Here is a 25,882-nt window from a genome sequence, read left to right as displayed (position 1 = left end):
CTACTGAAGAAGAGAACCTGAACTTCTAACGTTCATCCAACGTTCCATTTAAGGCTAAAAACAAAATATTTCCAAGGCAACATTGTGATATGAATTATGGTCGTAATCTATGCGGTCAACTCTTTCCCTCCAATTCTTAGTTCCCAAAACAGATAAGGAATCCGGATGAAAAGGTCTGAAAAAAAAACATTGTTCCACGTCACAGCGAAACACCACATTTACTGAAGAAATAGTCTAATATCAAATAGAGGCAAAAACGTTCACGAACAAAATACTGTGAAAAACATCCAATGCTTCGTGTAAAAAAAAAGTTTTAAAGTTATTTATCGTGTACTACGAACAATGGGAATGGCTGACTGACTCGGTGAGGACAGCTACATGTCAATAATGCACCGCTTTCATATTTAAAAACGAGTTCTTGTCACGCATAATGAAAGATTAAAGAAAACGCCGTGTATGGATTTGGCCATAATGGCACTCCTTTCTTACGGTTGTCAAAAAGCTACATGATTATCGTGGAAATTAGAGGAAAATGAAAATTGGAGCCCAACGAGAAAAATGCCTTATCTTGCTACGGAGCAACAGTGTTTCGATTTAGCTTTGATTCATTAGATCGAATCTCGTCGAAGACTACTTGAATACTTTTGCCTTAAATAAGAGATCAATATTTTATTGTAAATTCATTTTCCAAATTAGATTCAGTAAGTAAATCGTGTGTAAAAACATTCACGAAGTGTCTAAAAGGACTTGTCATTTGACTTTCTGCTATCTGTACGATTCATCGTCACTGTTTTGATTAAACACTTAAATTTTTCTACCAACCATGGCATCTATCGGAAGTACAAACTATAATTTTTTTACGGGCGTCAGCTTCGGTTCGGTATCGGAATTGCAGGAAATCGTGGATACGGAGGGATGGGAGGCAATGTACGATATTGTCGCGGGTGAAAAGGGATATTGGTTATCTCTTCGCAGAGATGAGTCATCCGCTCCTTGGACAAAGCTGCGATCGTGGTGAAGAAATTATCGGGAGAAGTCCGCTCCAAGAAAGATACGCAGATATGCAGTCCGGAAGGGGAGTAATTCGCGCGACGGTATAAAACGCTGCCCTGATTCTGCGTTAGATGAGTCTCCATCGGGTGAGCTCCCGGAGCTAGGCTCCGTAGGAGTAGTTCCCTGGAGTCTTCAGACGCTCTCCGAGTTTGGTATGGTCATCCCTTATTGTTATTAGTTCAAAGTGAATAATTGTCTAGATTTAAGGTCATCACTACTTGTATTGATTTATGTTCATGTGACACAATACAAAGCCAGTGCGACAATATGCAGTCCTTTCGCACAACGAACAGGGTGAAACTCCACTTCTAGTGGCCATCCGCGGCATGTGTGGGGCGAGGAACAGGAAGATTCAGAAATGAGTAACATTTTCAGCGGTAGCTACACTTACTAATTTACTATGTTATCCGACAGTTTCTCGATGCTGAAACGAGAGATAACACGGAGAAGAATTTTCGTATGCTAACGTGATGGTGGCAGCTAAACTTGTCTTTTCACGGCCGAAAATTTTCCTTTGGAAAAACCATTGGAAAATATCAACACGGATGCTGCGCGGATTGTGCTGGATTTAGGAGAACATATTGATCCCGCTAACAGATTCGGTATTACAGCACTTGAACATACCTCATATGGCGTCTTGTTCGTCAGGGGATCCCCAATTCCAATTTAGTTTCTGCTTTCCAAACAGTTTTACCACCATAGTGCCCGGATCCTACGTCAGAATCAGACATCTGAGCGCTTTCATCTGCAGAGTGTCGTTCGCAAACGTTGAATTTTGTTTAGGCATTGCTGAATAAATTTTGAGAAAATTGGGCGCATAGAAAACAAAACTGAAATTAAAGTTGCTTCAACGATTTCGGCTAATTATTGTATTGAACAAAAATGAAAATACAAAAGTTAAGATTTCCCATTGAATAGCTGTTTTTGATTTAGTTAATCAAAATAGGAAACTATAAAATGTTTGGCATCTTCACAACTTGGCCATAGTTGAACGGATAAAAAAAAAATACTCCAAACTAAGGAACATACTACAAATTTTATTACGTGCTTTAAGAGGCACATACACTTCCTAGAAAACCTTGTGACAATCATGGAATAGGACATTAAAAATTCTTTCTTTTTTATGCTTTTAAAGCTAGTTACCGGAAGCTGTTTTCGGAAATTCATGTGGTTTAAAGAAAAACGCAGTTTTTTTCTTGCCGAGGTCGTCGTCGATCCTCGGCTGGTGGAGGTGGGGGTGGTTCAATGACATTAAAGTTTAGGTTTGGAGCTCGCCTGGCAGGCTCAGCTGGCTGTAGCCGTGGTGGTACAACAGGGTAGTAATTCGGAACTGGAGCAAACCGAACAGGTTCAGCTGGCTGGGGTCTTGGTGGTACAATAGGATGATAATTTAATACTGGAACGCGTCTGACAGGTTCAGCTGGCTGGGGTCTTGGTGGTACAATAGGATGATAATTTACTACTGGAACGCGTCTGACAGGTTCAGGTGGACGGAAGTGACGGATCGGTTCCACCCGCGGTAACAAGTCTTCATGGGTGATTACAACCTTTAACTCTTTCAGATTGATTAACACTGAATCAAGGACTGCTTGACGTTCAGTCACATCCAAACATTGCGACATCAGGTATGCAATGATTCCTTCCTTACGACGTTTGCAGTTCACTGCCTCAACTTTATCTGACGGCGTGTACAGTTGTCCGGGAACAATATTCTTTGGGCACTTGATGACATGAGCGTGATTTTTCTGGTTATTACCTGGGCCGCTATCCTCGAAACAAAAGAAGCAGAAATAGGTCTTGCATTGTGGATTCCAACACTGAATGGCTGAACAACCTTCGTAATCGAAAAATGCCTAAAGAAATTGTAAAGTTTTTGTAGGAGATGTTTTAGTTTAGGCATTTTGTGACTCACCGCTTGACATCGTGGACACCGTAAAGTACAAATTTTCTCCAAAATGTGTTGGCGATGTTTGGCCGTATCGGCAAAAGGTGTGAAACCAACTAGATTCACTTCACTGGGACTGATAACAATTTCCAAATCTCTTAAATCCTTTTCGATAGAGTGAAGGACAGATGAACGCAGTCCAGGGTCTTCAATCGTCTTCATCATATACTGGACGATAGTCCTCTTCCGTGTTTCTTTGTGTACCGTATTCTTTTTCGAGGCATTTATGTGATAGTGACCTTTAGAAGGATTCTTCTGGCAATCCCGGACGTGACTGTGGGCATCCCTGCCGCAGTCTTCCAAACAGAAAAAGCAGAAAGCCGCTTTACAGTGTTCTATGGAACACCAAAGAGCACAGCAGCCATCAAAATCGATGAAAGCCTGCCGGTTAATAAGAAATTCATATTTTTATATCGCTCGTGATATTACAAGATGTTATTGATTTAATCACCGTTTTGCAACGCGGACATCGCAGCAGACACAATTCGTCTAAAATGTAAAGACGATGCCACCGGGCGTCTTTGTTTTCACACAATTGGCGTTCGGAACATGAAGCTCCCCTATGGCGTTCAACAGGCTTCTTCAAGGTGGTAGAACAGGTGCAGCAATAGTAAAGATTGCATTGATCGCAAAACACTGCATCACCACCACTCGTAACCTGTTCCTTCTCGTTAACTAATGCCTTTCTGATGGGTATGTACCTGAAATTAGATTAGAAGTAAATTTACACCTTTTGTTGCAACGCGGGTAATTATAAAAGTATATGTATGTACTAACTGTTCACATCCAGTTTTGAAACATGAACGATATTTGTCTTCAAACTTGGGATCTCGCCGCAATGCGTTGACTGCTGCCTCGCCAATCTTTTCCTGGACACTAACTGGGGCGATAGCTTGAATGTCTTTCAAGCAAACTTGAGTGTTACATCCGTCAGCAGGGCAAACAATTGGGTATGGAATGGTTTCGTGTGCAACCATGTTTTGGATGCATTCAGAACAGAATTTATGTGCACACAACTGAAAGGTAAACCAATTAAAAGAGTGACGGAAAAATATACGGTAACCAAATCCATTTATCGCACCTGCAAGCACGTCGGGTTCACCAATTCCGTAAAGCAAAGTCCGCATTCGCCGTTAGCGATTTCGTTTCTTGGGTCGATTAAATGATTTTTCAGTACATTTTTCAGCATCTCGATGCCTTCTTTCGTTCCAGTCGCATAGAGGCGATTGTACAGCAATCGAAGCTCATCTCTTAATTCAGTGTTACGGTATGTAGCCAAATTCTTTGTTACGAGCTTCAAACTAGTTTTTCGAACAATCAAGATAACATCAATGCAAAGTAATTTTAGGTTTCGCACAAGTGTGTCTAATTTTTCCTTGATTGTTTGCCTCTCCCTTTCGTTGCCGTAAATCCGAATCGCTTTGGTAGTAAAATTAGAATTGAGGTAACACGGCCGGACGTCAAGAGCTGCAACTTGTTTGCGACCGTAGTGCGTGAAGAGTAGCTCAATATCAGCGTTCTTGTAAAATTGAAATTGAAGGAAATCGTCGATTTTCTTGCGAACCTCATCAATATTTTCTGCACGCGGGACCTCAAGGTGCAGCCACACGTGAAATGTTGACTTAGTTTCTAGTCTGCATGCAACATCTTTCGTTTTAAGGAGTTCCAGGTAGTCTTCAATTTCTTGCTGTCGGAATTCCCATAGCTTCTTTTCCAGTCTGAGACTTGTTTTGATTTGTGCCTTCATCCTGACTGGCTGATCAAGATGAACCTTGGCGCATAACTGAGATACGTGAATCATCTCAATTTGGTCCATTGATTCGTATCTGGCGCGTATGGAGACTGCCTTTCGTGTGGCATCCTTACGAATACTAGTCGCTATAGCTTTTTCGGGAAACGGGAAAAGTTGGTTGGATTTGGCGTAGTTCAGCAGAAGAGATGATTCTTGTGTTGAAATCGAATCGCCTTCCAATGTTACTTCGGCCCCTCGAATGATTTTAGTGTACACGGGCTTCTGACATCCGTATCTAGCTAGGTGACGTTCGAGATCCACTTCATCAAAGTGAGCCGGAAGCCGATTAGCATAGAGACCGTATCGCAATTCAACGTTAAACGGATTGGCTTGTTTGATAAACAATCCACCGTCTACTTTTGGATAAGTACTTTTAGGGTTATTTTGCGTGTCCTTTGATTTTGTGGGCTGAAAACTGAGACCGCTATTACGTATTGTGTGATTTGCATCTTCCATCGATTTGTAAAGAACAATGGCACTCTTCTGGGATGGAGCAATGGCAAAAGTGATATTCAGCCAAGCTTCAGATTCTTTATAAACTGACGGACAGTTACTAAGGGCAGGGGAAAAATCCAGCTTAGCTCGAAGACCACCACCAGCGGACAACTCCTGCAATAATGGAGATGCTGAAACATGGACGGAATTTAAGCATATCAAATGACACTCACTTTCAACGCAGTAGACGCTTTGTGAGGATCGTCGAAAACAACTCGGGCAGTTTTAGTTTTTTCACCGGAATTGTTCGACAAAAAGAAAATGTTTCGAAGCGAATCTCTAATAAGCTGACTGCATTTTTGGCGGATGATCATGTCAACGTCTAATAAGCTCCAGGCATTAGGCATATTTTTTAAATTGAGGCCGATGTAATTGCCACGAAACAGTAACAGTCTGGCTTCTCCTCCACAACCCCAAACGATCCGAGTCTCTCCAATAACTGGATCTTCTCTTATTTCCAATTCTAATTCTCTCTTTCTTGATATAACTTTACGCGTTAGCTCACTGTAACGAAAACATTTAGATAAACAACTTTTCCAAACGCATTATATCGGTAAAGAAGATACTTATAAACAAAGTTGACAGCATTCGGTTTGCACCAAGCAACGAGAGCGTCTTTGTCGTAGTCCCCATGAACAAGACAGTCGAGCTCTTGATTGAGTTCGTCCAAGTTACGGTTAGCCGGCCCGAGAATGAAATGGAGAATTCCGCGAGAAACGGGAGTAACCCGAATTTCTTTTATGTTGACCTGAGAGGCCATTTCTTCATAAAGCGCATACAGTGCTCCGTTTTCTTGTCGAATCCATTCCATATCAATAGGCGTTAATTGAGAAGCAAACGTTTTGGAAGTTCGTAGAATACTTTGATAAGTTATCACCTTGAAAACGGTGAGAGATGTTAGCTTCGATGGTTTTATGATGAAAAAGAGAATGCTAGATGCTTACTTGAGGAAGTTCTTTTTCACCGAAGAAGACGGAACCAGGATGGATGTACGTCATTGTGTTTGCTCTTAGAGCCACGAAGTTTCGATTCACTCGATAGGCTACGTTCAGAATGAAAGCTTGGGCGATAAGTTGCTGTAGTTCTTCATCTGTCGCCTTGCGATCCTGATTGGTTTTTCTCCAAATTTGGCGAGCGTTCCTCTGTAAATGCAACTGGATTTCTTCAGAAGTTGACAATGCCATGGTCATTGCTTTATTATTGATGAAGTTTTCCATGCACCATGCTTTAGCAGCTGTTTAAAATAGATTTGAAAGTGTGTTTGTTTTTTTTTAGGAATTGATTTTTGAAACTTACTTTTTAATGTTCGGTCAGCTTGTTTATGATTTAGCCATTCCATAAAGGCCAAGTGACTAGTGAGTATGTCACCCCGATTAGTGAAAAACTGCTTCTTTGCTTCATCAGAAGCTTGACGATTTTCATCATCACCGCCACGCCAAAATACCATACTAGTTACGGAAAACAATCCGGCCAGAAGGGTAGCCTCTTTACCTGCAAATATCCGTGAACACTCAAACAATTAATACAGAAGCTACTTGGTATCAAATTTAAATACATTGTTATATTACCCAGGCCTTTAAAGCAAGCGTAGTAGATCATGTGAGCGATCCCAGGATCGATTTGAAGATCCCCAATAAGATGACCCAGTGGAGTTAAATTCTGCTGGTGATCTAACGCTCCCAACAGATTCAATTCTTCCGTGGCTGCCTCCAAAGCAGCTGCATCGGGTTTCTCCAGCCAATGGAAATCTCGTGGATCGACACGCATAGTCTGATACATCGACAAATATTAGCTGCAAAACATCTTTTTGTCTGACGACGATACCTTTAATAAGGTGACAGTGATGCTTAAAGGGCGTAGGAAGATTTCTGCCTTGTCGTACTTTGCCATTGCATTATATTCATCTTCGCTATACATCCGGTAACACACACCTGGCGCTGTTCGACCCGCCCTTCCTTTACGTTGTTCCGCCGAAGCGGAAGAGATCATCATTTCCTGTTAAAAGATAATAAGTAACCAAAGGTCAATGCACCACTTGAATAAGTATTATCTTACTTTAAGGCTAGTAATGTTGCGAGAACTATCGAAAATCAGGTTCTTCGTAAGGCCACTGTCCACAATGAATTTCACACCATCGATCGTGATAGACGTTTCGGCAATATCGGTTGAAAATATAACTTTTTGGACGTCTGGTGTTTTATGGAAGACCTTTTGTTGCTCTTCTGGTGTCTGTTTCCCGTATAATGAATAAGCGACTATTTTTTTCGACCTGGATGCATTCGATTTGATGGAAGAAGAAAATTTCTGAGTCGCGAATTCCACCTGGTGAAATGTAACAAATATGTTATAGGTAGCCATTTGTTATTTAACAAACACCGAGATTGCTTACTTCGTTTTGTCCTGTGAGGAAACAGAGAACATCCCCCGATTGGTGCCCGTTACAAATTTCAATTGCTTGTTTGACTACAGCATCAACAATTTTGGTGTTATCTCGATCAAACGGACGATAAATGACTTCAACGGGAAACAGTCGACCTGGAATTTCTATTACAGGGCAACCGTTCAAATACTTTGAAAACAAACTCGTGTCAATCGTGGCAGAAGTGACGATCACTTTTAAATGTGGCCACAAGTGGATTTTCCTTTTGAGCACTCCAAGCAAAACATCTGTGGTAATTGTGCGGCTGTGAGCTTCGTCTACGATAACCGCACCGCAATTTCGGAATGGATCTTCTTCTGTCACCCTTTAGCACGCAGAAATTTTTAGCACAACTTCTCGATCTAAAATAAATCACTCGTAGTAATGAAACCTTACTCTGCTTGTGTGAGTTGATTAAGCAAAACAGTTTCAGTCATGTACTGGATGCGATTGGACACGTGAAGTCGATTTTCCCCTCCTACATGCCAGCCAACCCATTTCTTTGTTTCCGATGTTTCTTCGCCTGCCGCAAATTCAAATGCCACTCGCTGTGTTAAAGTAAGGGCTGCAATTTTTCTTGGCTGTGTACAAATTATCTGTAAAATAAAACAAAAACGGCGAATGCCAACAGACCACGTAAAAATTTAAAAGCCGTTAACTCACAGTTTGTTTTTGGAATTGAGGCATATCGGCTAAATATTGTGTCAATTGCGTACTTTTGCCTGATCCTGTTTGCCCCATAACGACGACAAACTGATGATCACAGACAGATTTTTCAAAATCTTGTCGTTTAGATAACGCTGGAAGAGGTGAATTCAGCCGAAATAATTCGCGTTTCTTGCGGATGTCGGAATCCATGAAAGAGGAGGCACGTTCGAAATATATTTGAGCAGTGATCTTTAGCATTTCTAATTCTTCCATCTTGGATTCTATGATGGTTATATGTTGCGTGCTTTCTTTGCTTTTGCTCGATTTGGATTTGCCCTTTTCCTGTAAAATAGACGATAGAAGAACAACACATGACGTTCAGTTGCAGGGACGTGATTTTCAATAACAATTTATTTTTTCATTGCTCACCTGTGATGTTTTTAGTCGGCCCATAGCTAGTTTCAATTCTGCAATGCGTTCTTCGTAAATTTTAAATTGGAACTGAAATCTAACTTGCAATAAATCTGGCTCTGGTGAAAGCTGACTTGCTGTTGCAATTTTATTAGCCGTGGGAGTCGTTTTTCGTTTCGGCACGTCAGTATTTGCATTCTTTTTCTCTACCAAACACAAATTTTCAAAATCCAAACTATGAATATGTCACAGATAATCATAATACAGATATATAGCATAGACAAGATAATGTTAGGTAGATAAAATGCAAACATTCAAAGAACTGATAAAAAACTTACTGTTTTTTTTGTTTTTAACTTTGCTGGTTGACAGTTTATTGTCTTTTTTGGAAGTTTTAATAATTTCATCCTCATTAAAAATATTAGCATCCCCTAAGACGGAATTTTTACACCGAGCACTTTCTGGGTTATCACAGCAATCCGGCTCACTAAAAACACAACATTGCGATATACTTTTGAACACGTGCAAGTAAACCATTGGCTTACCTATGACTTGGCTTGAAGACTTTTCCATGTTTCAAATAAACGCCCGTCACGACCAAATTTTCTTCCTCTTTAAAGCAGCGACACTGATTTTGCAATATGCAAGGAATAAGCAATTCGCCAGCATCTTCTGATGACGAATCCTGATCAGCGGTTGCCATTTTGTTTCACCTAGCTAGTTCCACTTGACCCAAATGAAAACTCGGTACGAGAATTCAAACGAAAATAACAATTAGTCTATTGTTTTTAAGCAGTGCTCAGCTCACAGAGCAACATTTGCCAACGTTTGTGCCATCCGAATGCCAACGGCAACTGAATCAATAGAATCTGGTTCCAAGGCCACAAAGGTTTCAAATTCACCCCAAGCACAGCCCCAAGGTTCGAACTTCGAAACACATTGCGCAACGTGATAAAATAGGACAGGGAAGCACACACGTGGACATGTTGAAATTTTTCTCTAGATTTAGGCCCCTGCAATTCTTTAAATTTCTCCTTGTGTCCAACAATGTTTTTTTTTGTTTTTTTTCACACTCATGAACACGAGGTTGTGTTTTTCATTTATTTATTAATTGTTTTAACACTACGAAGTGTTTTGGAGAACATCTCAGCAAATGGTGCAACCATTTGTTGCAACCAATTTTTCAGACAAGTTTTGTGACGAACAAGATGATCGTTCACTGCGTTTGAAGATCTTTCAACAGTCACTGGGAATCTGGGATGAATCCGAAAAATAAAGCATACGATGACGTTAATATTTTATCGGTTGGCAGTGATAAAAAATCGTACTTTCACCCGATGGCTAGATCAGCTCGACACCTGTCAAGTTTACCTATTAAAACGAACTCCTGCATCCTGTCCTGGATTACTTTATACGTTATTCGATGATATTTCAACGTGGCCGTAAATATTGCATTTAACGCTATCACAGTAGCATCGGTAATGCATTGCCTTGAGCAGATTTCAGGATTTTTCGAGTTTAAAATGATCGTCAATGTTTGTTTGTTTGGCGATCCCAATCACGTGATTGACAACTGAACGTGATTGCAATGACTAAAGAAGATGCAGTTTTCTACGAAGTTTTGTCATCTTTCTCGCTTTCAACAAAACTGGGACGACATTGAGTCCTACCTATAGCAAAACGTTAGTTTCGCTTCTACCACACAAGAGATCTTGTTTTAAAAAAATGGCTTTACGCTTGGCTGCCCAACTTGTAGTCGTTATCGCCATGGTCCAGTCTACTGTTACCGAAAGGAGGATCTTGTTAAATGAGGAGTTTGACTCGATGGAAAGATGGGAGCACGTTGTCACATCCTATCGAATGGGCGAGAATCAATTTCAATATTACACCCGTCGACCAGAAAACAGGTTCAAGATTTAGACACATATAATTTTGTTTTAGTGCTGTCTTTATGGTAGATTTGTGTACTCAGCTTTTTCAGAGACGGAAAACTATTCATTAAACCCACTTTAACGACAGATCGTTTCGGTGAAAACTTTTTACATAATGGCAAGTTCAACCTGAAGAAAGAGGGTTGCAATTTAGCTGTGGGCGGAGGATGCGTACTGTGAGTATAGTTGGTTTTTTATTGGGAGTTATTTCTTAAATTTGACACGTTACTGACACAGTAAAGCGGACCATGATATAGCCAATCCTATTCAGTCAGCTGCTTTAGTTACAAAAACAAAGTTTACCTTTACCTACGGGACACTGGAAGTTCGAGCAAAAATGCCCCGTGGTGATTGGCTGTGGCCCGGTATGTCCCAATAAACAATAAATTGTTAATCATAAGTTACTATCTATTTCTTGCGTGTGAATTAAAATTTTAGAAATATCCCTGATGCCAGCGAATAATGTCTACGGTGATTGGCCGAAATCAGGCTATATCGGTTTAGTATCCGTCAGAGGGAACGACAACTTTACTTGCCGTGGACAATCGATGGGCAATGACGTAATGGAATCAACTTTAGAATGGGGCCTTAGTGAAGATCTCAATCACACCAGATCAATGACGTGGATGAGGTAAGAATAAACTGTTTGCAAGATCTTCCAAATATTATTAATATTGTAATACTACTGCAAAATAGCAAAGCTCAAGGAAACGTTAGCTTTTCGTCTGATTTTCGAACCTATCGGTTAGAGTGGAATCCAGATGGTCTTCACTCATTTGTTGACGATCAGATCGTGGGTTCCATACAGCCACCAGAAGGAGGTTTTTGGGGATTATCTGGATTTAATAACACAAACCAAAATCCTTGGGCTAATGGTACTATAATGGCCCCATTTGACCAAGAGGTAATAATTGATTTACAGCTGATTGAAAATAAAATTGTAACTGAATTTTGGGAAATGGGTTTACAGTTTTTCATTGCTATTAACGTGGCAGTCGGTGGTGAATTATTTCAAGACAGCTGCGATAATTATCCGTACCCTAAACCATGGAACAACTCCTCCCCTGATACGCCCATGAGCTCATTTTGGAACAAGAAAGATGAATGGTCCCCTATTAAAAATGCATGACTATTAAAATTCTATCTTAATTGTACATTCATTCAGGTACCCCACCTGGTCTCAGTCATCGGCTGACGATTCTGCGTTGCAAGTTGATTACGTTCGTGTCTATGCCCACTAGCAACAAATAAGCAGATTAGGCATATCATAAAATCTCTATTACAACATTCACATAATTTGCTAACCTAAAGGCATACTTCTTTATTAACGCTTGCGTAATTCGCAAAGTGCCATAACGAGGTTTAAAAATTGCCGAAATCAAACTTAGTAAATAAACAAACATTACATTTGCTCCTTGCAAAAACAAACAGAGCTATTCGGTGCTAAGGCTTACTATTTTTGCTGGTGGACCTTTACCTTTGGACCATTTCCTTGTGCTTACGGAGAAAGTTGTGATATGTGACACGTCAGTGCATACGACTTTTATGCGCTTCTTGTGCATCGAAGATTCGGTCAGGCCCCTTAAACCGTGCGTTTGGCGATCTTGGACATGTATTATAAAGTGTTCCATTGGGCGTCGGGAAGTATAACAGAACGAAAATTTTCTAATTTATTAGACAACTGAGTGTGTGTTGAAGTGTCGAACGCTTCTCAATATCATAATGCTTTTAGACGAGTAAACAAGTTTGACTATTGCAGAAGGGTGTGGCACCGTTAAAATTAACGTATCAACTTCGTTTTTTCTTGATTATCTTCCTACATTAAAAACTTAAGAATAATTCATAAATGCCAACAAAGATAATCCTTCATTTAGAAACAGTGTTAGGCCAAGCGATGGTTGCCACCTGTCAAATGGAATTAAAAAAAAAAAAACAAAAAAAGAACAGGAAATAATCCATGCTTTTTGGAAAGTTATGCCATAAATTTGATTTACCCTAGAATCAGGGAAAACTTTGATTACTGGAGGTGGTCGCCGACGCTGATTTCTGAGAAATTTAGAACTGCTCGGCAAATTCGCAATGGTTTTTGGCATGCTTCGTTTTGTGCGAAAAAACCAACCACAACACAGGAAATAGCACAGTTCAATTGCGCTAATGATGCTGAAACCAAGGCCGAGACCCAATATACCACCAACGGAAGCTGTCAGCGTGTGTCAAACATAAACTTTATCTTTGGAACAATATTTAGATTTCTGCTAGGAAATGAATTTCTAGTGTTCACCTAAAAGTTCTTTGTTGCCAAATGGAACGTCCATTGTAAAACTTTCACCAGCGTTATATTTGAAGAATACGCGGAGGCCAATCAGCTTCACACTGCCATTGTAAAAAATTAATTTTGCAAGAATACATAGAATTTTGAAATCAATTGTAACCTGTAATTAGCGTCCATATTTCTATTTTTTGATATTCGCTTGAAATTCCTCGTTGCCGGAAATCCCGTAGGAGATAAAGGAGCTGAAGAAATTTCCGTTGTGAACCATTGGTCTTTACAGGTGGCCGGGCACATGCAGTTTACAGTAACTGATGCCGTGACAATAGCTCGAACTATCGACAAAAAATTTTTCATTTAAATTTTTGTATCTTTTTAAAAGTCAGCAAACCATAGAATTTGGTAACACAAGGATAGGCTTGCAGTTTGCAGGTGGGAGCTGAAACGCTTACTAAAAATATAAAAAATCAGCTTACTCTAGGATACGGTATATGATCTCTAATTTCCAAATGTTGTTCCATTGTACCTTTTATAAAATAAGGTAAGCAGTGACATGCTTGTAGGATCTTTTCAGCACGGCACTCGAAAAGGCAACTGGAGCGAGTGTAGTTAACACCTTGGCTGTATTTTAGGGATCCTTCACCGTCAACATAACACTGACGTCGGTCGAAAGGTGCGGCTTGGACAGCTGGCGTGTAACTGACTGAAAAACGGTTAAGAGCTACAAAATTTTCGTAGCCTGATCCAACAATGAATCCGCGTTCAGTCACGTCCGGAAATTCATTTTTGTTGTGCAACAGAATCTTAGAATAAACGCCGAAGGTTTTTTAAAATTTAATATAATAACAATGTTTTACGTCATGACAAAACGTTACCTTGAAACCATCAATACTGACAGTGCTGAGAGCATTGTCGTTCAAGTTAGGATCAAGTATGAGTCGTAAAGCGGAATGAACACCATAATTGTAAACCGTGCTAGTCGACCTGTGGTAAAAATTTAATTATTCTAAATGATGAATAATGTGCTATTTTTATTACTGAACTTTGTAGCAAACCTATTCTCAACATCGCTGTCAAGAGCGGCGACGTCCAAGGAGCAGCAGTAGCCATCATCAGTTAGCCTAAGAGACATAATATGCTCGCAAGCAACAACACTCGATTTCCTGTTTTGGTATTAACACAAATACAGAATTAAAGTGAGGGCACGATATTTAAGTTTATAGTATGTTAAAGGAAATCGGATTACCATTGACAATCAACAACCATATCTTTGCAAGCAGGTGGCACCTGACGGACAACCTCAACTAAATCTGCTATTGCAATATCATGTTTGGTGAGCTCTTGAAGCAGTTGTTGGAAGTCATCATCTTCGTCTTCGCTTAACAGGCCATCGAATTTTGTCATGTATCGAATTGTTTTTACCAGGGACGAATAATTCATCCAACTATACCTGTACAAATTACACAAGTAGGTTCATCAGTTGACAGGGCCATAGTATAGAAGCCCAGAAGCAATAACAACTTTGGTTCTTGAAGTACATCGGCTAATTTCTTTTTAGAGATTTTGTTAGTGCTACACATAGTGATAACAGGAAAGTTCATTGGGTCGTGAGTGACCACTGATGGATCGCGAGTAATTAAAATAGATGAATCGCTCCATTTAGTCCATTCCAGATAGCACATCCATACAGAAACGCAGCAACCGACGATCACAAGTGACAGCCATAATATTCTGTGTAACGTAAAAGAGCATCTAGTACTTGGATATGAAAACAATAACTAAACAAAATTTTTACCTTTCGAAAACGGGCCTGTTTCGCTCTCCTATGTACTTCATTCCATGTATAGATGTATTACGCAAGAATTCATCAGCAATTTCAGCAACTCCATTGTCCTGATTCCAATTCTTGTTAGCGTCAGGATTTTTTCCTAGTGACGTTTGATTGCGAGGAAAGTATCTTTCCCTTGTCATCGCTGGGCTGCATCTGATGATTACGCTGCCGAAACTCAACTAGATACAAGCCGGAGTAGTCGCATGACAGACGGTTGCTACGAAAATGCTAGGAAAACAATAAAAGCACTTTAATCATCATGCATTACGCGCTCTATGATCAAACAATTTCACGCTCTCTTGATGTCAGTTCAAGATATGTTGTTTTGTGATGACCGCCAGGTAGATATCCTTTAGCTAGGCTACATATACCCCTCTAGAGGCAAAATTTCTTGGACATAATGTAATGCGTGACATAATTTTTTTCGAGTGTCACTTTACTCTGAGTTGGCACTTCTCGGTTCCATTCCTTTTAGGTGCTCTTCACACGGAAATCTATCGTAACTACTAGCATAAAATTTTTGAAATACGACTGGCCGTTAGAATTAAGCAGATAAATGTTGAACATGAGTTCCGCGAAGAAACTATTAAACATTTAAAGCTGCTTAGTAACTCTCAAGCAGATATATTCAAACAAGAAGCAGGAACTAAGTGGTATTGTGGATAGGAAAAAAAACAATGGTGATTTCCTGTGAGATTCCAAAGGCAGCAAGATACTTTGCAAAGGGGATGCATAAATGCAACACTGTGCAGTTATTCATTTGTGTGCTTTTTTTAGCTCTTTATGCTGAGCGGCTTTCCTTGTTGCCGCAGTCACATGAACCCAACGAGGTACAGCTGGTATCAGCACGAACAAAATACTCTGGATAGCCAGAAGGATGTGATCAAGAGAAACACAGATCATGGCACGAGTCCAGTTGTTGACAAGACTGGCCGGACTATCAGGCAATGTTCCACCATCGACTGCTGGAATCTCCGGTAAAGACATTACGTACAATAGGCCGCAATTAGTTACGACAGCCATTGAACAAATCATGCGGAAGGCCGGCTCCCAAGCTCCGATATGAGCAACACGTGCTGGCGTAGGGCGACGATGAATGTGAACAAGTTTAAAGGCATCAACGCGGAGTTCGGCTACATTGTTGAGAAATGCCCAAAGTGACGCTGTCGGGTATGCAGCAACGAAGAGTACCACATAACCAAACTGAATATACAGCTCCAAGTAATCCTCGATCGTCCCCTGTCATAATAATGTAGGTACGCTTCTCAATGATTTAATTGACAGTGAAAACATTTCATAACTGATTTTACCTCATAGGGTTCGAGAAGAGACTCTTTCTGTGCCTGCTGGACAACGAAATTATCAGGTTCCAGTATTTTCACGTTCAGTCGCTCCAGTGTCTTGCAGACTTCGTGATCTTTCTCTGTCGACTTTGGATTAGCCGTGTTCTGAATGGAGAACAGGATTGATGAAATTTTTGTTACGAAATGTCTCAAGTGATTGAACTTACTTTACTCAACACATAACAGAGATTGAAGTATGGAATAAGAGTCTCTGTGAGTTGATTAATAACTTGAAAAACCAGCAACATTAACGCCACTTGCTGTTGATAAAGACAAAAAGAAATTTTGTATTATAGTATTGAGCGAAAATAAGATAGTAACTGACCCATTGAAGCATTGGGATATCCTGTAAGTAAAACGCAATGTAGAAGAGAGACATGAAATTGTTGACAAACTCGAAAAGCAACAGCTTAGTGACGCGATTGCTTTCGAATTGAGAATCTGTACGGTGATTCTCTAGTGAGGAAAAAAGCAGATTAATTTATTTTTGTTTAAAGAATTAATCGGAAATTTAAAAGGAAAATACCCCATTCCGTCAGCTTAGTGGCCAGTTTCCGATAGACCTGATTGGCGAACCAGACGAGGATCGCATAGATAACTGTGGGCGTCGAAACAATGCAAAGGGCCAGCCCACGCCAGAATAAATCATCACTAGGCCAGGTTGATGTCCACTCCATTAACATTGTTTCTTTCCAGATGGATTCGAGCATTACCCAAAAAGCTACCAGTGTGCAGAGAAGTACAATAGGCAGGGAGACACAGTATAGCTTAATGAGAGTCTTCCAACGAGGATAGTACCTAAGTAATTTATATGCATACAGAAGATCCTACAAAAATACGTTTTATAATCAAATAGCATTTACGGTTGTAGCTGGCCAGTTATGGGATCTATTCTTAGCGGTCCCCGGTAGTTAGCTCGTGGTTCTCCCTGGCCGCCTCCATATTTGCTCTTGGTGTTCCAGAGAAAGCAGAGTCCATTGCTACGTCTCTTCCAAAACTGAACATTAAGGGTAAAGGATATAAAAATGTGGAGGAAAATGTGGAGGAAAAAAAAAAAAGAAAACGTAAAAAAATAGGCCAGCACGATGGTACCTCCATCAGGAGAAACGCCCAGAGCATGTATAGCACGCAAAAGAGGATTTGGACCTCAAACTCCGTATTTCGATAACAACTATGAACAAGTCCGATGCATGTGGGTGCTAAGAGAGCCCAAGTTAGCATCTCCAAAAATGCAAAATAGAATCCCACGCCTTCTCCGTAATATCGGCGTACATCGTCTATGCGGCAAAGGTAAGACAATTAGATCAAAAACCGACCATTAAAATATTTCATTTGATAGCATACTTAATGGCAACTGTTTTGCGATGCATTTTAGGCTATTGATTAGCCAGCCGTGACTTATCCGCTTGAGACTCTCTGGTTCATGAAGAGGATAGATGCTGTTGATCAGTTTCTTGTGAAGAAGCTTTTCCACTGCAAATGAATTAAAATTTTATTTCAATTGATAAATTTTAGTATAAAATATCCCCACTGATTTCATTTCTTTCAAAAACATTGTCTAAAAAAAAATACATATCGTACGTTTGATAACATGTGTGTTAAATTTTATGATACGATGCAGCCAAAAAGGTATTTCTTTGCATCGACTCGGTGATGATTTCGTTCACGACGACTAGCTTTGGCAGTGTTTATTTTTTGATTGTTTGAGGGAGGGAGAGGGAAAAGAAGTCGTGAACGATAAGTTAGTAAGGGCCATTTCGAATTATAGAGATGTCAATTCTACTTGGAGAGGATAGGCAGAGAACGCGGTAAAAAATTCCAAGCAAGCGTATCCCCAGAACAAATCTTACCAATGGATTGGCCCTGAAACAGCGTCATTTTCGTACTCCCGATCTGAAGAACCTGTTTAGTCTCAGACCTGACACTATCAATTTCATGACGGATCATCCACAGAATATCAGCTGGAGTGAAGAGGGATCTTGCATCCATTACTGTTTCTTCCCCTCCATCATGATCATTATTTTCTTGCAATGTTGTGATTTCATCACTTTCTAATGGCATCTCGTCTGGAGGATTACTACTAAGTAAACTGCCAAATGGGAGCTTACCATCAATGGTCCTAATTCGACACTTTGTAGCCACATTTATTAGCCTTTCAGGGCTGATGGAGACAAAGACACACAAGTTCTATGTGAAAGACAGAACACTGACAGTTTTAGTATCCATCTATCTATTTAATAAAACAAAGTAGATTTAATTTACCTGGCCCGGGGTTGGTGTTGAACTGCTCATCTGCAAACCATATTCCGAAAAAGCGCCTAGAATCCAGTTCAAGAGCCATGATACATCTTCCGTTTTTGCGTTTTTTGTGGATAATTCAAGAACATAAACTGGCCAATCCTCCACATTCATCATGGTTGCAAAGCTTTCTTGTTTTAACTTACTGTTTAACAACAAAAATGTGTATTGCTCAATGAAAAAACATAGAGCTGGTCGTGAGGGTATCCGAAACAAATAACATTTCCCCCGGTAACAGCAAGTTTTTGGCGTAAAAGTAAATAGATATCCAGACGTCTGCGAGCCGAAGACAATGTTGCCATTTGCGTGAAATTGTTGACTTGTTGCTTGTTTTTTCGATTTTTCGAATTAAAGTAGAAACCCAGATTTCTATAAGTATAATTATAGTAGGATTTTTCTGCATTTAGAATTTGAGATTAAAATTGGAAAATGAGAAAAATAAAGACAAACCGAGAGAAAATGTTTTTGGCAACGTCGTCTTAATTCAAACATCGTCAGTCGACAACTGACTGAATTATTCCAATATCGCATGTTGTTAAATTTTCCTTACTTCTGTTTGTTGTTAACAATTATCCAAATTGTGCGAGTGTGAAGCATGAAGGTCGAAGAAATGCTCGAGAAATTCCGGTCTGAAACACTTAGTTCCATTGAAGCAGTACGTATTGCCACTTCCACGGGGCAGACAAAACCGTTTTCCCGAATTGCACTAATAAATGTGTTGATTTTTCCCATTTCATTTAGCTAAGATTTCCTACAGCTTTATATTGGGCAGAAAAAGCCGTCACTGCATCCGATGGATCATTCCAAGACGTCTATATGTTGGGAAAATGCATGTATTTTTGCAAACAGTACCATAGGGCTGCTAAGCTTATAACACAAGCCCATTTAGATGAAGTAGGCCTACTACATTTTGTTAATCACAGTTATAATAACATAACTCAACTATTTGGCTTTACAGAAACATCTCAACTGCAAACATCTTGCTGCCCAATGTCTCTATGAAGCACAAATGTATGCTGAAGCTTTACAACTGCTGAAAAATGATCACATGTGGAATGACACAGGATTACAAAATCAAAAGCCACAAATGGGGGATTCTGCTTCCCCAACTCAACAACACAGTGTTGGGTTTGCCATGTAGTGCTGTTTTTTTGAAAATATTTCCTTATTGTACAATTTGTTAGGTGCATAGTTCCATGTATCTCCTGCGAGGAAAGGTCCATGAAGCCATGGATAACCGTATCCCAGCAATTGAAGACTACAAGATGGCCCTTAAACTTGATGTTTATTGTAGTGAAGCCTTTGAGATGTTAGTTCGCCATGAAATGCTCACTCCTGAAGAAGGTTGAAAGTGAATTTGTTACCTGGCAATTGGTTTGAATGAAACGAAAATGAAGATTATTTCAAATTCAACAGAAAACGATTTGCTGGAACATCTCCCGTTTGACGAACAATGCACCAGCTACGAAGATGAAGCAAAGCTATTGAGGGCTCTATACACGGATCAAGTCAGAAAATACTGCAAACCGGAGGAAAGGGCTCCATCAAGCGAATTGATGCCATTACGGAAAAACCTGTCAATTCGGGTCAACCACGCTCAGAGGATGCTTAATGGATGTGATTATCGAGGATGTTTCAACATGCTCCAAGAGTAATCCCAAATGATACGCTATGTTAATAAGTTTCTCAATATTCTGTTTGGTAGGATTATGAAAGCGGATCCAAATCATCAAGCGTGTCTTCCTATTTATATTACTTGTTTAGTGGCTATGAAAAATTCGCAAAGTATTCTTGACCCATGGAGTCCTCGATCAATTTTCTAATCTTTTCTTTCTTTTAAAGTTTTGTTCACACTGTCACATCGATTGGTCGATTCCGAACCGGACAATGCCACTTCCTGGTTTTCTGTGGGTTGCTACTATTACGTCATTGGTCGGTTTGAAGAATCTCGAAAATATCTTCATAAAGCAACGACGTTGGACCGGAATCTCGGAGCTGCTTGGCTGATGCGTGGCCATGCGTTCGCTGCAGAGAATGAACACGACCAAGCAATGGCTGCCTATTTCAAAGCATCACAATTGATGCGCGGGTTAGTCAACATATTTATTTGTTAATTCAACCCAAATCTAATTACGTTTACAGTTCGCACCTCCCAATGTTGTACGTTGGTCTAGAACACGGACTGATGAGCAACGTTCGACTGGCCAATAGTTTCTTTAATCAGGCCCATTCCTTAGCGCCTGATGATCCTTTCGTATTGCACGAACTGGGCACTGTAGCTTATCAGAACGGAGACTATCAGTTGGCGGAAAAGTGTTTTTTACAAGCGGTGGATATGGTTTCTTCTATGCGGCACACAACCTCTTCCGGCGATTCGAATGATTTCCCAATGGATGACACATGGGAACCTTTATTGAATAATCTAGGTCACGTCTGTCGCAAGTTGAAAAAGTATGATCAGGCCATCGATTTCCATCAGAAAGCGTTACTGGTCAGTCCCATGCGTGCCAGCACATTCGCCGCTTTGGGCTACGTTTATGCATTAACGCTTAAGTATGATCAAGCGATCGAATACTTTCAGAAAGCCCTTGCTCTTAAACGAGACGATACGTTTTCAACAACGATGCTCAATTCCGTACTGGAAGCATATCTCAATGAAGCACCAGCTTTTCTAGGTAATAGTTAGCGTGCAATTTAACAACAATTATGGATTCATGAAAACGAATTTTATGTATTTTACAGGGGCTCCTAAAGAAATCCCTCCGCCCGTTACCAACTTGGCGGAAACATCAGGTAATCGTCATGTCTTGGCCACTCCAGGTATCAGTAAGCGACTCATGGCCTCGACATCTGCCATGGAAGTGAGTAACATGTCGATGCCAGACATTAGTGAAGAAGATGTCATACAAATGGACACCCCTGGTTATTACTTAGGTCCATATTCCAATATTATTTTTAATATAGTATACTAATGCTAATATTAAACAGATGCTCGAGATGAAGACTCGGTATTGAGTGGAATAGGTTCTTTGCGTACACCTTCTGATGCGTTGGTCACTCCGGCTAATAGTGGTACTGTAGGGTTCGGATTCCGTCCTGGTGAACTTGGTCGAGGACATACGCGACAGACCTCTGAAACTATTGAAGAAGACACCCCGGATATTATCCAACGACGTTGAAAATGTTCCCATGCCCGACGCTGAAAATAAAACTAAAAAAACATTGTGTCTATTTAAAAAATTATGTGATTTCATCTGACTAAGAGGCAAGCCATGTACAAATGGTTCATGTATTTTTCGTTTCTTTGTAGTCCGTGTGAATCCTGATTAAGGAGTATATAGCCAGACGGAGACGCAGTACCCATATTATAACCTAGGACATCCGCGTGGTCACATTAACACGGGAGAGAGGGCGGGGAGGAGAAAGGATGGCAAAAAAACACACGATGCGAACGGGGTGAGAAAAAACGTGTTAGATTGTACACAGTTTAAGATACGGTGTTGTCTGTGTGTGTCGGAGGACAATCGGCAAAAGATTTCAAGAAGAAAAAAATTAACACAGTGGTTGATACACTTAAGATGGCCGTGATGTAGTGACCATCGTCACTTATCGTGAAGCTACATGATGGAAGTGCGGCGAAGAAAAAAACAGTTGCACTAAGTATCCCAATGGAAGAAATTCTGTCAATGGCGAAGACGAAAGGTCACAGGACACTCGTCATCGTCTAGAGCGCACAGAAGGGGCCGAATGTGTTTCCCCCGAAAAAAAGACGATGACAAATTTCCCTCTGACACATGTTTTGTTTAAACTTTTTGTTGTTTTTAGGTTTTTGACGGCCACAATATAGTAATTCACAGGCTCTCCTCAGAGTCTCTTTTAATTTTGTACTTGGCGTCCATTGAGTAATAGTGGATGGATCTATGGTCCTTCACGAAGGCGGAGATTTGATACGATCCGGATGCTGTAGAGCTGTGGCAGAGTTGGCTGATGACGCAGAATCCATTCGGTGGGTGGATGCGTCATGAGCAACACTAGGTCCTCTCTCTCGATCGCGATCATTCAACCCACCAGGTCCACCTATATCATGTCAAAACGAAATGAGGTGGAGCCATTTAAAACAAGTACTTAATGCAATTATACCGGGAGCGCCAACTAAGCTGCTCATTGGTCCACCAGGGCCAAGCAAACCAACAGGAGCGGAGCTATGGGCTGGTTGAACAGGTACGCCTGGAAGAGCGCCATAGTAACCACCATTCAAGCCTGCCGGAAGGGACGGCATTCCTCCTGGTCCACTTCCAGGGGCACCCGTTGATTCGTAGGCAGACGATGCGGGTCCAGATCCAAGGAAATATTCCTGTTATAGTATTAATAAAGGGTTAAATAAAAGAAGCGAATCAAAAGGGGAGCCAGGCCGGAAATACCTTGTTGACACAGTTGCGCAGAGAATCGGGGATGCGACCAACGATAGCCCGGCGGATTTCTCCTGCTGCCATTTCCCGGAGTTCGGTCGAGGCCACATCGGAGTAGAACGCGGCATGTGGAGTGCAAATCAAATTGGGAACTTCTTTCAAAGGACCTTCAACAAGAGTATAACACCAAACAGTTCACGTTACGCTGCCAGTAATTGTCACAAGATTAATAATACTACCTTGGAACACGTTGTAGGGTTCGTTATCATGGACGTCAAGAGCTGCCGCTCGAATGCGTCCGTCTTTCAAAGCTTGTGCTAAAGCTGATTCGTCGACGAGACCCCCCCTTGCCGTGTTAACTAGAAAGGCTCCTGGTCTCATCTGTTTAATAGTGTACTCATTGATCAAATGGTGGTTGTGTTCGTTCAAAGTGCAATGGAGGGAAACGCAATCCGATTGGAAAAGCAAATCCTAAAAGACAATTGAAGCTATGATGTAATATTAGTTTTCAAGCTTTACGCGAAAATGCTTACTTGTAGGGTGTAGACCCTTGTAAGGCCCAAAGAGCGTTCGATACCGTCTGGGAGATAGGGGTCGTAAAAGATGACATTGAAACCAAAGGCTTTGGCCCGCAAGGCCACAGCTGATCCGATGCGACCTGCAACAAAGGGGAGGATTAAAAACCAAAAATATATATTATTTAAAAAATAAAAACGTTTATTTTTGGTCTGTACCTAATCCGACGATGCCAAGTGTGTCTCCTCGGATTCTTGCGCATCCTTGAGCAGCTTCACGCACCTGTTCGGGGCCAGTAAATTTTTTGCCTTCGCGAACCATATTAGCCAACCAGTAGGTACGTCGGTAGAGATTTAGGATTAAGCATAACGTCGAATCCGCCACTTCTTCGACACCATAACCGGGCACATTACAAACAGCGATCCCCAATTCACCGGCTGCTTTAACGTCGATATTATCAACACCGCTACCAATACGAACAATGATTCGTAGCGCTTTGAATTTCTCCAGATCTTCTTTGGTCAGTGTGATTGTATGCCACATAAGAGCACCAACAGCTTCATTAAGAACCTGATCCATTATTCAATCGAACAAGTCACACTACTGGTTAACTCTCAAAATAAAATCCCAAAAAACCTGTTTGAGACGACGTACCTTTTCGTGGATTTCGGAAGTACTTTGGGCGTCACAAAAGGCCACTGTAGCTACATCTTTAAGTATGGGCATTTCAATTGAACAATCCCGGCCATCTAGTAGCGCCACTAACGGCCGACTATGAAGAGGTCCTATAGCATCGTCCATGATAATAATAGATTACCAATATAGGAATGATGGTGCGTAAAACAAACGATAAAAGCAATAGAATTCTCTTCATTCAAAACTGCCACCCCCTGTTCTGCCTTCCCCTTTTCCGTTGGAAAAAACTGTTGGGTTTGAGGCATCACTATGGCTGCCGGTACAACCTGTTTCTGATAACGGATTTCATGTCTCGCCTTTCACGACTGCCACACCAAAGTTCCTGTGCATCTCAGTTTTCCCTTTTTTGTTTTTTATGGGATGACAGACAATGATGCACGCCGGAAAAGTACAACAAAGGTTTCTGAAAACATATTTACCGTTTAGTGGTCCTGTTCTGACGGCACCATCCAGCCGCTGCCGTTTGGGCATTAGCTTGCGCTTGTCCATGTCGACAGGAGCAGCAGCACCTACCCCGAAAGACGAGCCGGCCAGACGTAGCGAAATTTTCAAAATTAGTTAACTCGTTTGGAAGTTAAAATCCCGCCCCAGCGAATCTGTGTGTGTGAACAAACGATGGTCAATCAACCTGTTAAATCCAAAGTAAAACTTTCACTTTGAAACAATCTCCAGCAATCGTTGAGATCTGTTACACTTGAAATATAATGGCTGATACACCACGCGGAAGAAGACGCACACAACGTTTAGATGAGAGACACACACAGATAATCGAAGAATGGCTGTCGCGTGGAGTCTTTAGCCACACTGCACAGCACTGTGCGTATGCAAGGCATTGGTAGGGGGTTTGGTGTGTCTACTGGGTATGTGCCGGCGGGATAGAGGAAGAAAAAAAAAAAAAGGGAGGCGGGTTTGTGTTAGTGGGTGGGTTGCAAAAAGTGGCGCCAAGACAGTGCACAAGCGAAATGGCGTCTTTTTTTTTTAGATGGCTCACCTGACTACGGTATGATGGTGTTGAAAACTGATGAAAATCCTTTTTTGAGTAAGCAGCAATTCAATCTTCCAGTTTACACAACATGAACGCGCGCGTCTTCTCTGACCGACACAACTAGACAGAACGCGCGCCACCTACTCTCTCTTTGGGCTACGATCAAATATTTCATCATGAGGAAGAAGGGGAGAAAAATGGAGGGTGGAGAAGGAGGCAGACGCTTTAGGTGGGTGGAAGAGTCAAAAGAAAAATAGTGACGGATAGTTTGGCTACACACACAACAGAGAGCGCAGAGAGAGTTTGGGGAGGAGGGGGGAGAAAGAGAGGGAGGCCAAAGGCAGGACACGTGTGATCACAAAGGAGTCCAGAAACCTCACACCGTAGATTTCTATTTTGGTGGAGGGTTTTTATTCTCGCTTTTCTTTTTGATTAAGATAACAATAAACTGTGATACATTGCGTTGTTGAGCGTTTTTTGCTCTATCAGAAGAGTTTAAACAATCTCTACTAAAAGAATAGCATTCATCGGTTTTACTAGAAAAAGTTGGAATTTCGCGAGAAGGTAGTCGACCAATCTGCCTCAGTATTCGGCATCGAACCGGTCCTCTGCGTCTTTGTATAGTCCAGTCCCGGGTGTCCTTGGATATTCGCCAGGAAAAAAAATAGTAAAACTTCTTTTTCTTCTTCTTCTTGATAGTTTTATTCTTTACCCTTCACGTCTGACAAGAGAATATAGACGGTGATGGCGCCGACGGACGGTCACTTTTCTTATTATTATTATTGTTATTATTATTTCTCTTCGCACGGAATGATGTTCCGTGATGCAACCGCCCTAAAAA

General features: G+C 40.9%; 6 protein-coding genes and 1 long non-coding RNA gene across 16 annotated transcripts; 3 read left to right on the top strand and 4 right to left on the bottom strand.

Moving 5' to 3' along the window:
• The first annotated feature begins 1,140 nt into the window (after positions 1-1,140).
• LOC116917698 lies at positions 1,141-1,968 on the top strand. Its single transcript, XR_004391234.2, has 2 exons — positions 1,141-1,655; positions 1,742-1,968. It is a non-coding gene; the product is annotated as an uncharacterized LOC116917698 (long non-coding RNA).
• A 102-nt stretch (positions 1,969-2,070) lies between these two features.
• On the bottom strand, positions 2,071-9,770 carry LOC116917677 (ATP-dependent RNA helicase DEAH12, chloroplastic). Of its 3 annotated transcripts, XM_032923235.2 has the most exons (19): positions 9,309-9,770; positions 9,102-9,250; positions 8,782-8,969; positions 8,368-8,694; positions 8,101-8,300; positions 7,675-8,029; positions 7,341-7,607; positions 7,110-7,280; positions 6,854-7,055; positions 6,582-6,776; positions 6,230-6,519; positions 5,852-6,162; positions 5,459-5,789; positions 4,080-5,399; positions 3,776-4,014; positions 3,450-3,699; positions 2,966-3,379; positions 2,510-2,906; positions 2,071-2,443 (listed from the first exon to the last, which is right to left on the bottom strand). In XM_032923235.2, the coding sequence occupies exons 1-19, from the start codon at positions 9,464-9,466 to the stop codon at positions 2,226-2,228; spliced, it is 5,982 nt and encodes a 1,993-aa protein (XP_032779126.1). In that variant the 5' UTR covers positions 9,467-9,770; the 3' UTR covers positions 2,071-2,225. The 3 variants fall into 3 exon arrangements, with proteins under 3 accessions (XP_032779126.1, XP_032779125.1, XP_032779127.1); XM_032923234.2 differs by having other exon boundaries at positions 2,071-2,906; positions 9,309-9,767; XM_032923236.2 differs by lacking the exons at positions 8,782-8,969; positions 9,102-9,250; positions 9,309-9,770 and having other exon boundaries at positions 2,071-2,906; positions 8,421-8,562.
• A 627-nt stretch (positions 9,771-10,397) lies between these two features.
• Positions 10,398-12,126, top strand: LOC116917694 (beta-1,3-glucan-binding protein). Its single transcript, XM_032923275.2, has 7 exons — positions 10,398-10,670; positions 10,736-10,870; positions 10,932-11,059; positions 11,133-11,325; positions 11,391-11,598; positions 11,665-11,801; positions 11,860-12,126. The coding sequence occupies exons 1-7, from the start codon at positions 10,489-10,491 to the stop codon at positions 11,933-11,935; spliced, it is 1,059 nt and encodes a 352-aa protein (XP_032779166.1). The 5' UTR covers positions 10,398-10,488; the 3' UTR covers positions 11,936-12,126.
• Positions 12,127-12,284: 158 nt separating this feature from the next.
• Positions 12,285-15,011, bottom strand: LOC116917688 (pickpocket protein 28). Of its 3 annotated transcripts, none has more exons than XM_032923265.2 (11): positions 14,759-15,011; positions 14,485-14,694; positions 14,210-14,413; positions 14,007-14,126; positions 13,839-13,947; positions 13,490-13,766; positions 13,355-13,414; positions 13,127-13,298; positions 12,976-13,067; positions 12,689-12,894; positions 12,285-12,599 (listed from the first exon to the last, which is right to left on the bottom strand). In XM_032923265.2, exons 1-11 carry the CDS (start codon positions 14,932-14,934, stop codon positions 12,561-12,563), a joined length of 1,665 nt encoding a protein of 554 aa, XP_032779156.1. In that variant the 5' UTR covers positions 14,935-15,011; the 3' UTR covers positions 12,285-12,560. The 3 variants fall into 3 exon arrangements, with proteins under 3 accessions (XP_032779156.1, XP_032779157.1, XP_032779158.1); XM_032923266.2 differs by having other exon boundaries at positions 14,019-14,126; XM_032923267.2 differs by lacking the exon at positions 12,285-12,599 and having other exon boundaries at positions 12,798-12,924.
• Positions 15,012-15,402: 391 nt separating this feature from the next.
• On the bottom strand, positions 15,403-18,712 carry LOC116917682 (anoctamin-10). 2 transcript variants are annotated; one of them, XM_032923246.2, is made up of 10 exons: positions 18,400-18,712; positions 17,988-18,324; positions 17,482-17,610; positions 17,230-17,414; positions 17,001-17,134; positions 16,664-16,935; positions 16,463-16,593; positions 16,305-16,397; positions 16,105-16,242; positions 15,403-16,033 (listed from the first exon to the last, which is right to left on the bottom strand). In XM_032923246.2, the coding sequence occupies exons 1-10, from the start codon at positions 18,550-18,552 to the stop codon at positions 15,551-15,553; spliced, it is 2,055 nt and encodes a 684-aa protein (XP_032779137.1). In that variant the 5' UTR covers positions 18,553-18,712; the 3' UTR covers positions 15,403-15,550. The 2 variants fall into 2 exon arrangements, with proteins under 2 accessions (XP_032779137.1, XP_032779139.1); XM_032923248.2 differs by lacking the exon at positions 17,988-18,324 and having other exon boundaries at positions 18,400-18,707.
• Positions 18,713-18,918: 206 nt separating this feature from the next.
• LOC116917685 (cell division cycle protein 16 homolog) lies at positions 18,919-21,657 on the top strand. Of its 3 annotated transcripts, none has more exons than XM_045169040.1 (10): positions 18,919-19,090; positions 19,177-19,329; positions 19,394-19,563; positions 19,628-19,779; positions 19,852-20,086; positions 20,141-20,220; positions 20,278-20,524; positions 20,578-21,110; positions 21,178-21,369; positions 21,424-21,657. In XM_045169040.1, exons 1-10 carry the CDS (start codon positions 19,031-19,033, stop codon positions 21,612-21,614), a joined length of 2,013 nt encoding a protein of 670 aa, XP_045024975.1. In that variant the 5' UTR covers positions 18,919-19,030; the 3' UTR covers positions 21,615-21,657. The 3 variants fall into 3 exon arrangements, with proteins under 3 accessions (XP_045024975.1, XP_032779151.1, XP_032779152.1); XM_032923260.2 differs by having other exon boundaries at positions 18,920-19,090; positions 19,394-19,558; positions 19,620-19,779; XM_032923261.2 differs by lacking the exons at positions 18,919-19,090; positions 19,177-19,329 and having other exon boundaries at positions 19,422-19,563; positions 19,620-19,779.
• Positions 21,658-21,706: 49 nt separating this feature from the next.
• LOC116917691 (C-terminal-binding protein) lies at positions 21,707-24,894 on the bottom strand. 3 transcript variants are annotated; one of them, XM_032923272.2, is made up of 8 exons: positions 24,476-24,894; positions 24,015-24,145; positions 23,579-23,930; positions 23,378-23,502; positions 23,084-23,315; positions 22,857-23,011; positions 22,589-22,789; positions 21,707-22,419 (listed from the first exon to the last, which is right to left on the bottom strand). In XM_032923272.2, exons 1-8 carry the CDS (start codon positions 24,543-24,545, stop codon positions 22,354-22,356), a joined length of 1,332 nt encoding a protein of 443 aa, XP_032779163.1. In that variant the 5' UTR covers positions 24,546-24,894; the 3' UTR covers positions 21,707-22,353. The 3 variants fall into 3 exon arrangements, with proteins under 3 accessions (XP_032779163.1, XP_032779160.1, XP_032779162.1); XM_032923269.2 differs by having other exon boundaries at positions 21,707-22,512; positions 22,576-22,789; positions 22,857-23,014; positions 24,476-24,890; XM_032923271.2 differs by having other exon boundaries at positions 21,707-22,512; positions 22,576-22,789; positions 24,476-24,890.
• Between the last annotated feature and the right edge of the window lie 988 nt (positions 24,895-25,882).

Source organism: Daphnia magna, linkage group LG2 (assembly GCF_020631705.1).
Source record: "Daphnia magna isolate NIES linkage group LG2, ASM2063170v1.1, whole genome shotgun sequence".
Lineage (NCBI taxonomy): Eukaryota > Metazoa > Arthropoda > Branchiopoda > Diplostraca > Daphniidae > Daphnia > Daphnia magna.
Note: the sequence above shows the minus strand (reverse complement) of the source record. Positions and strands in the feature narration are given on the sequence as shown.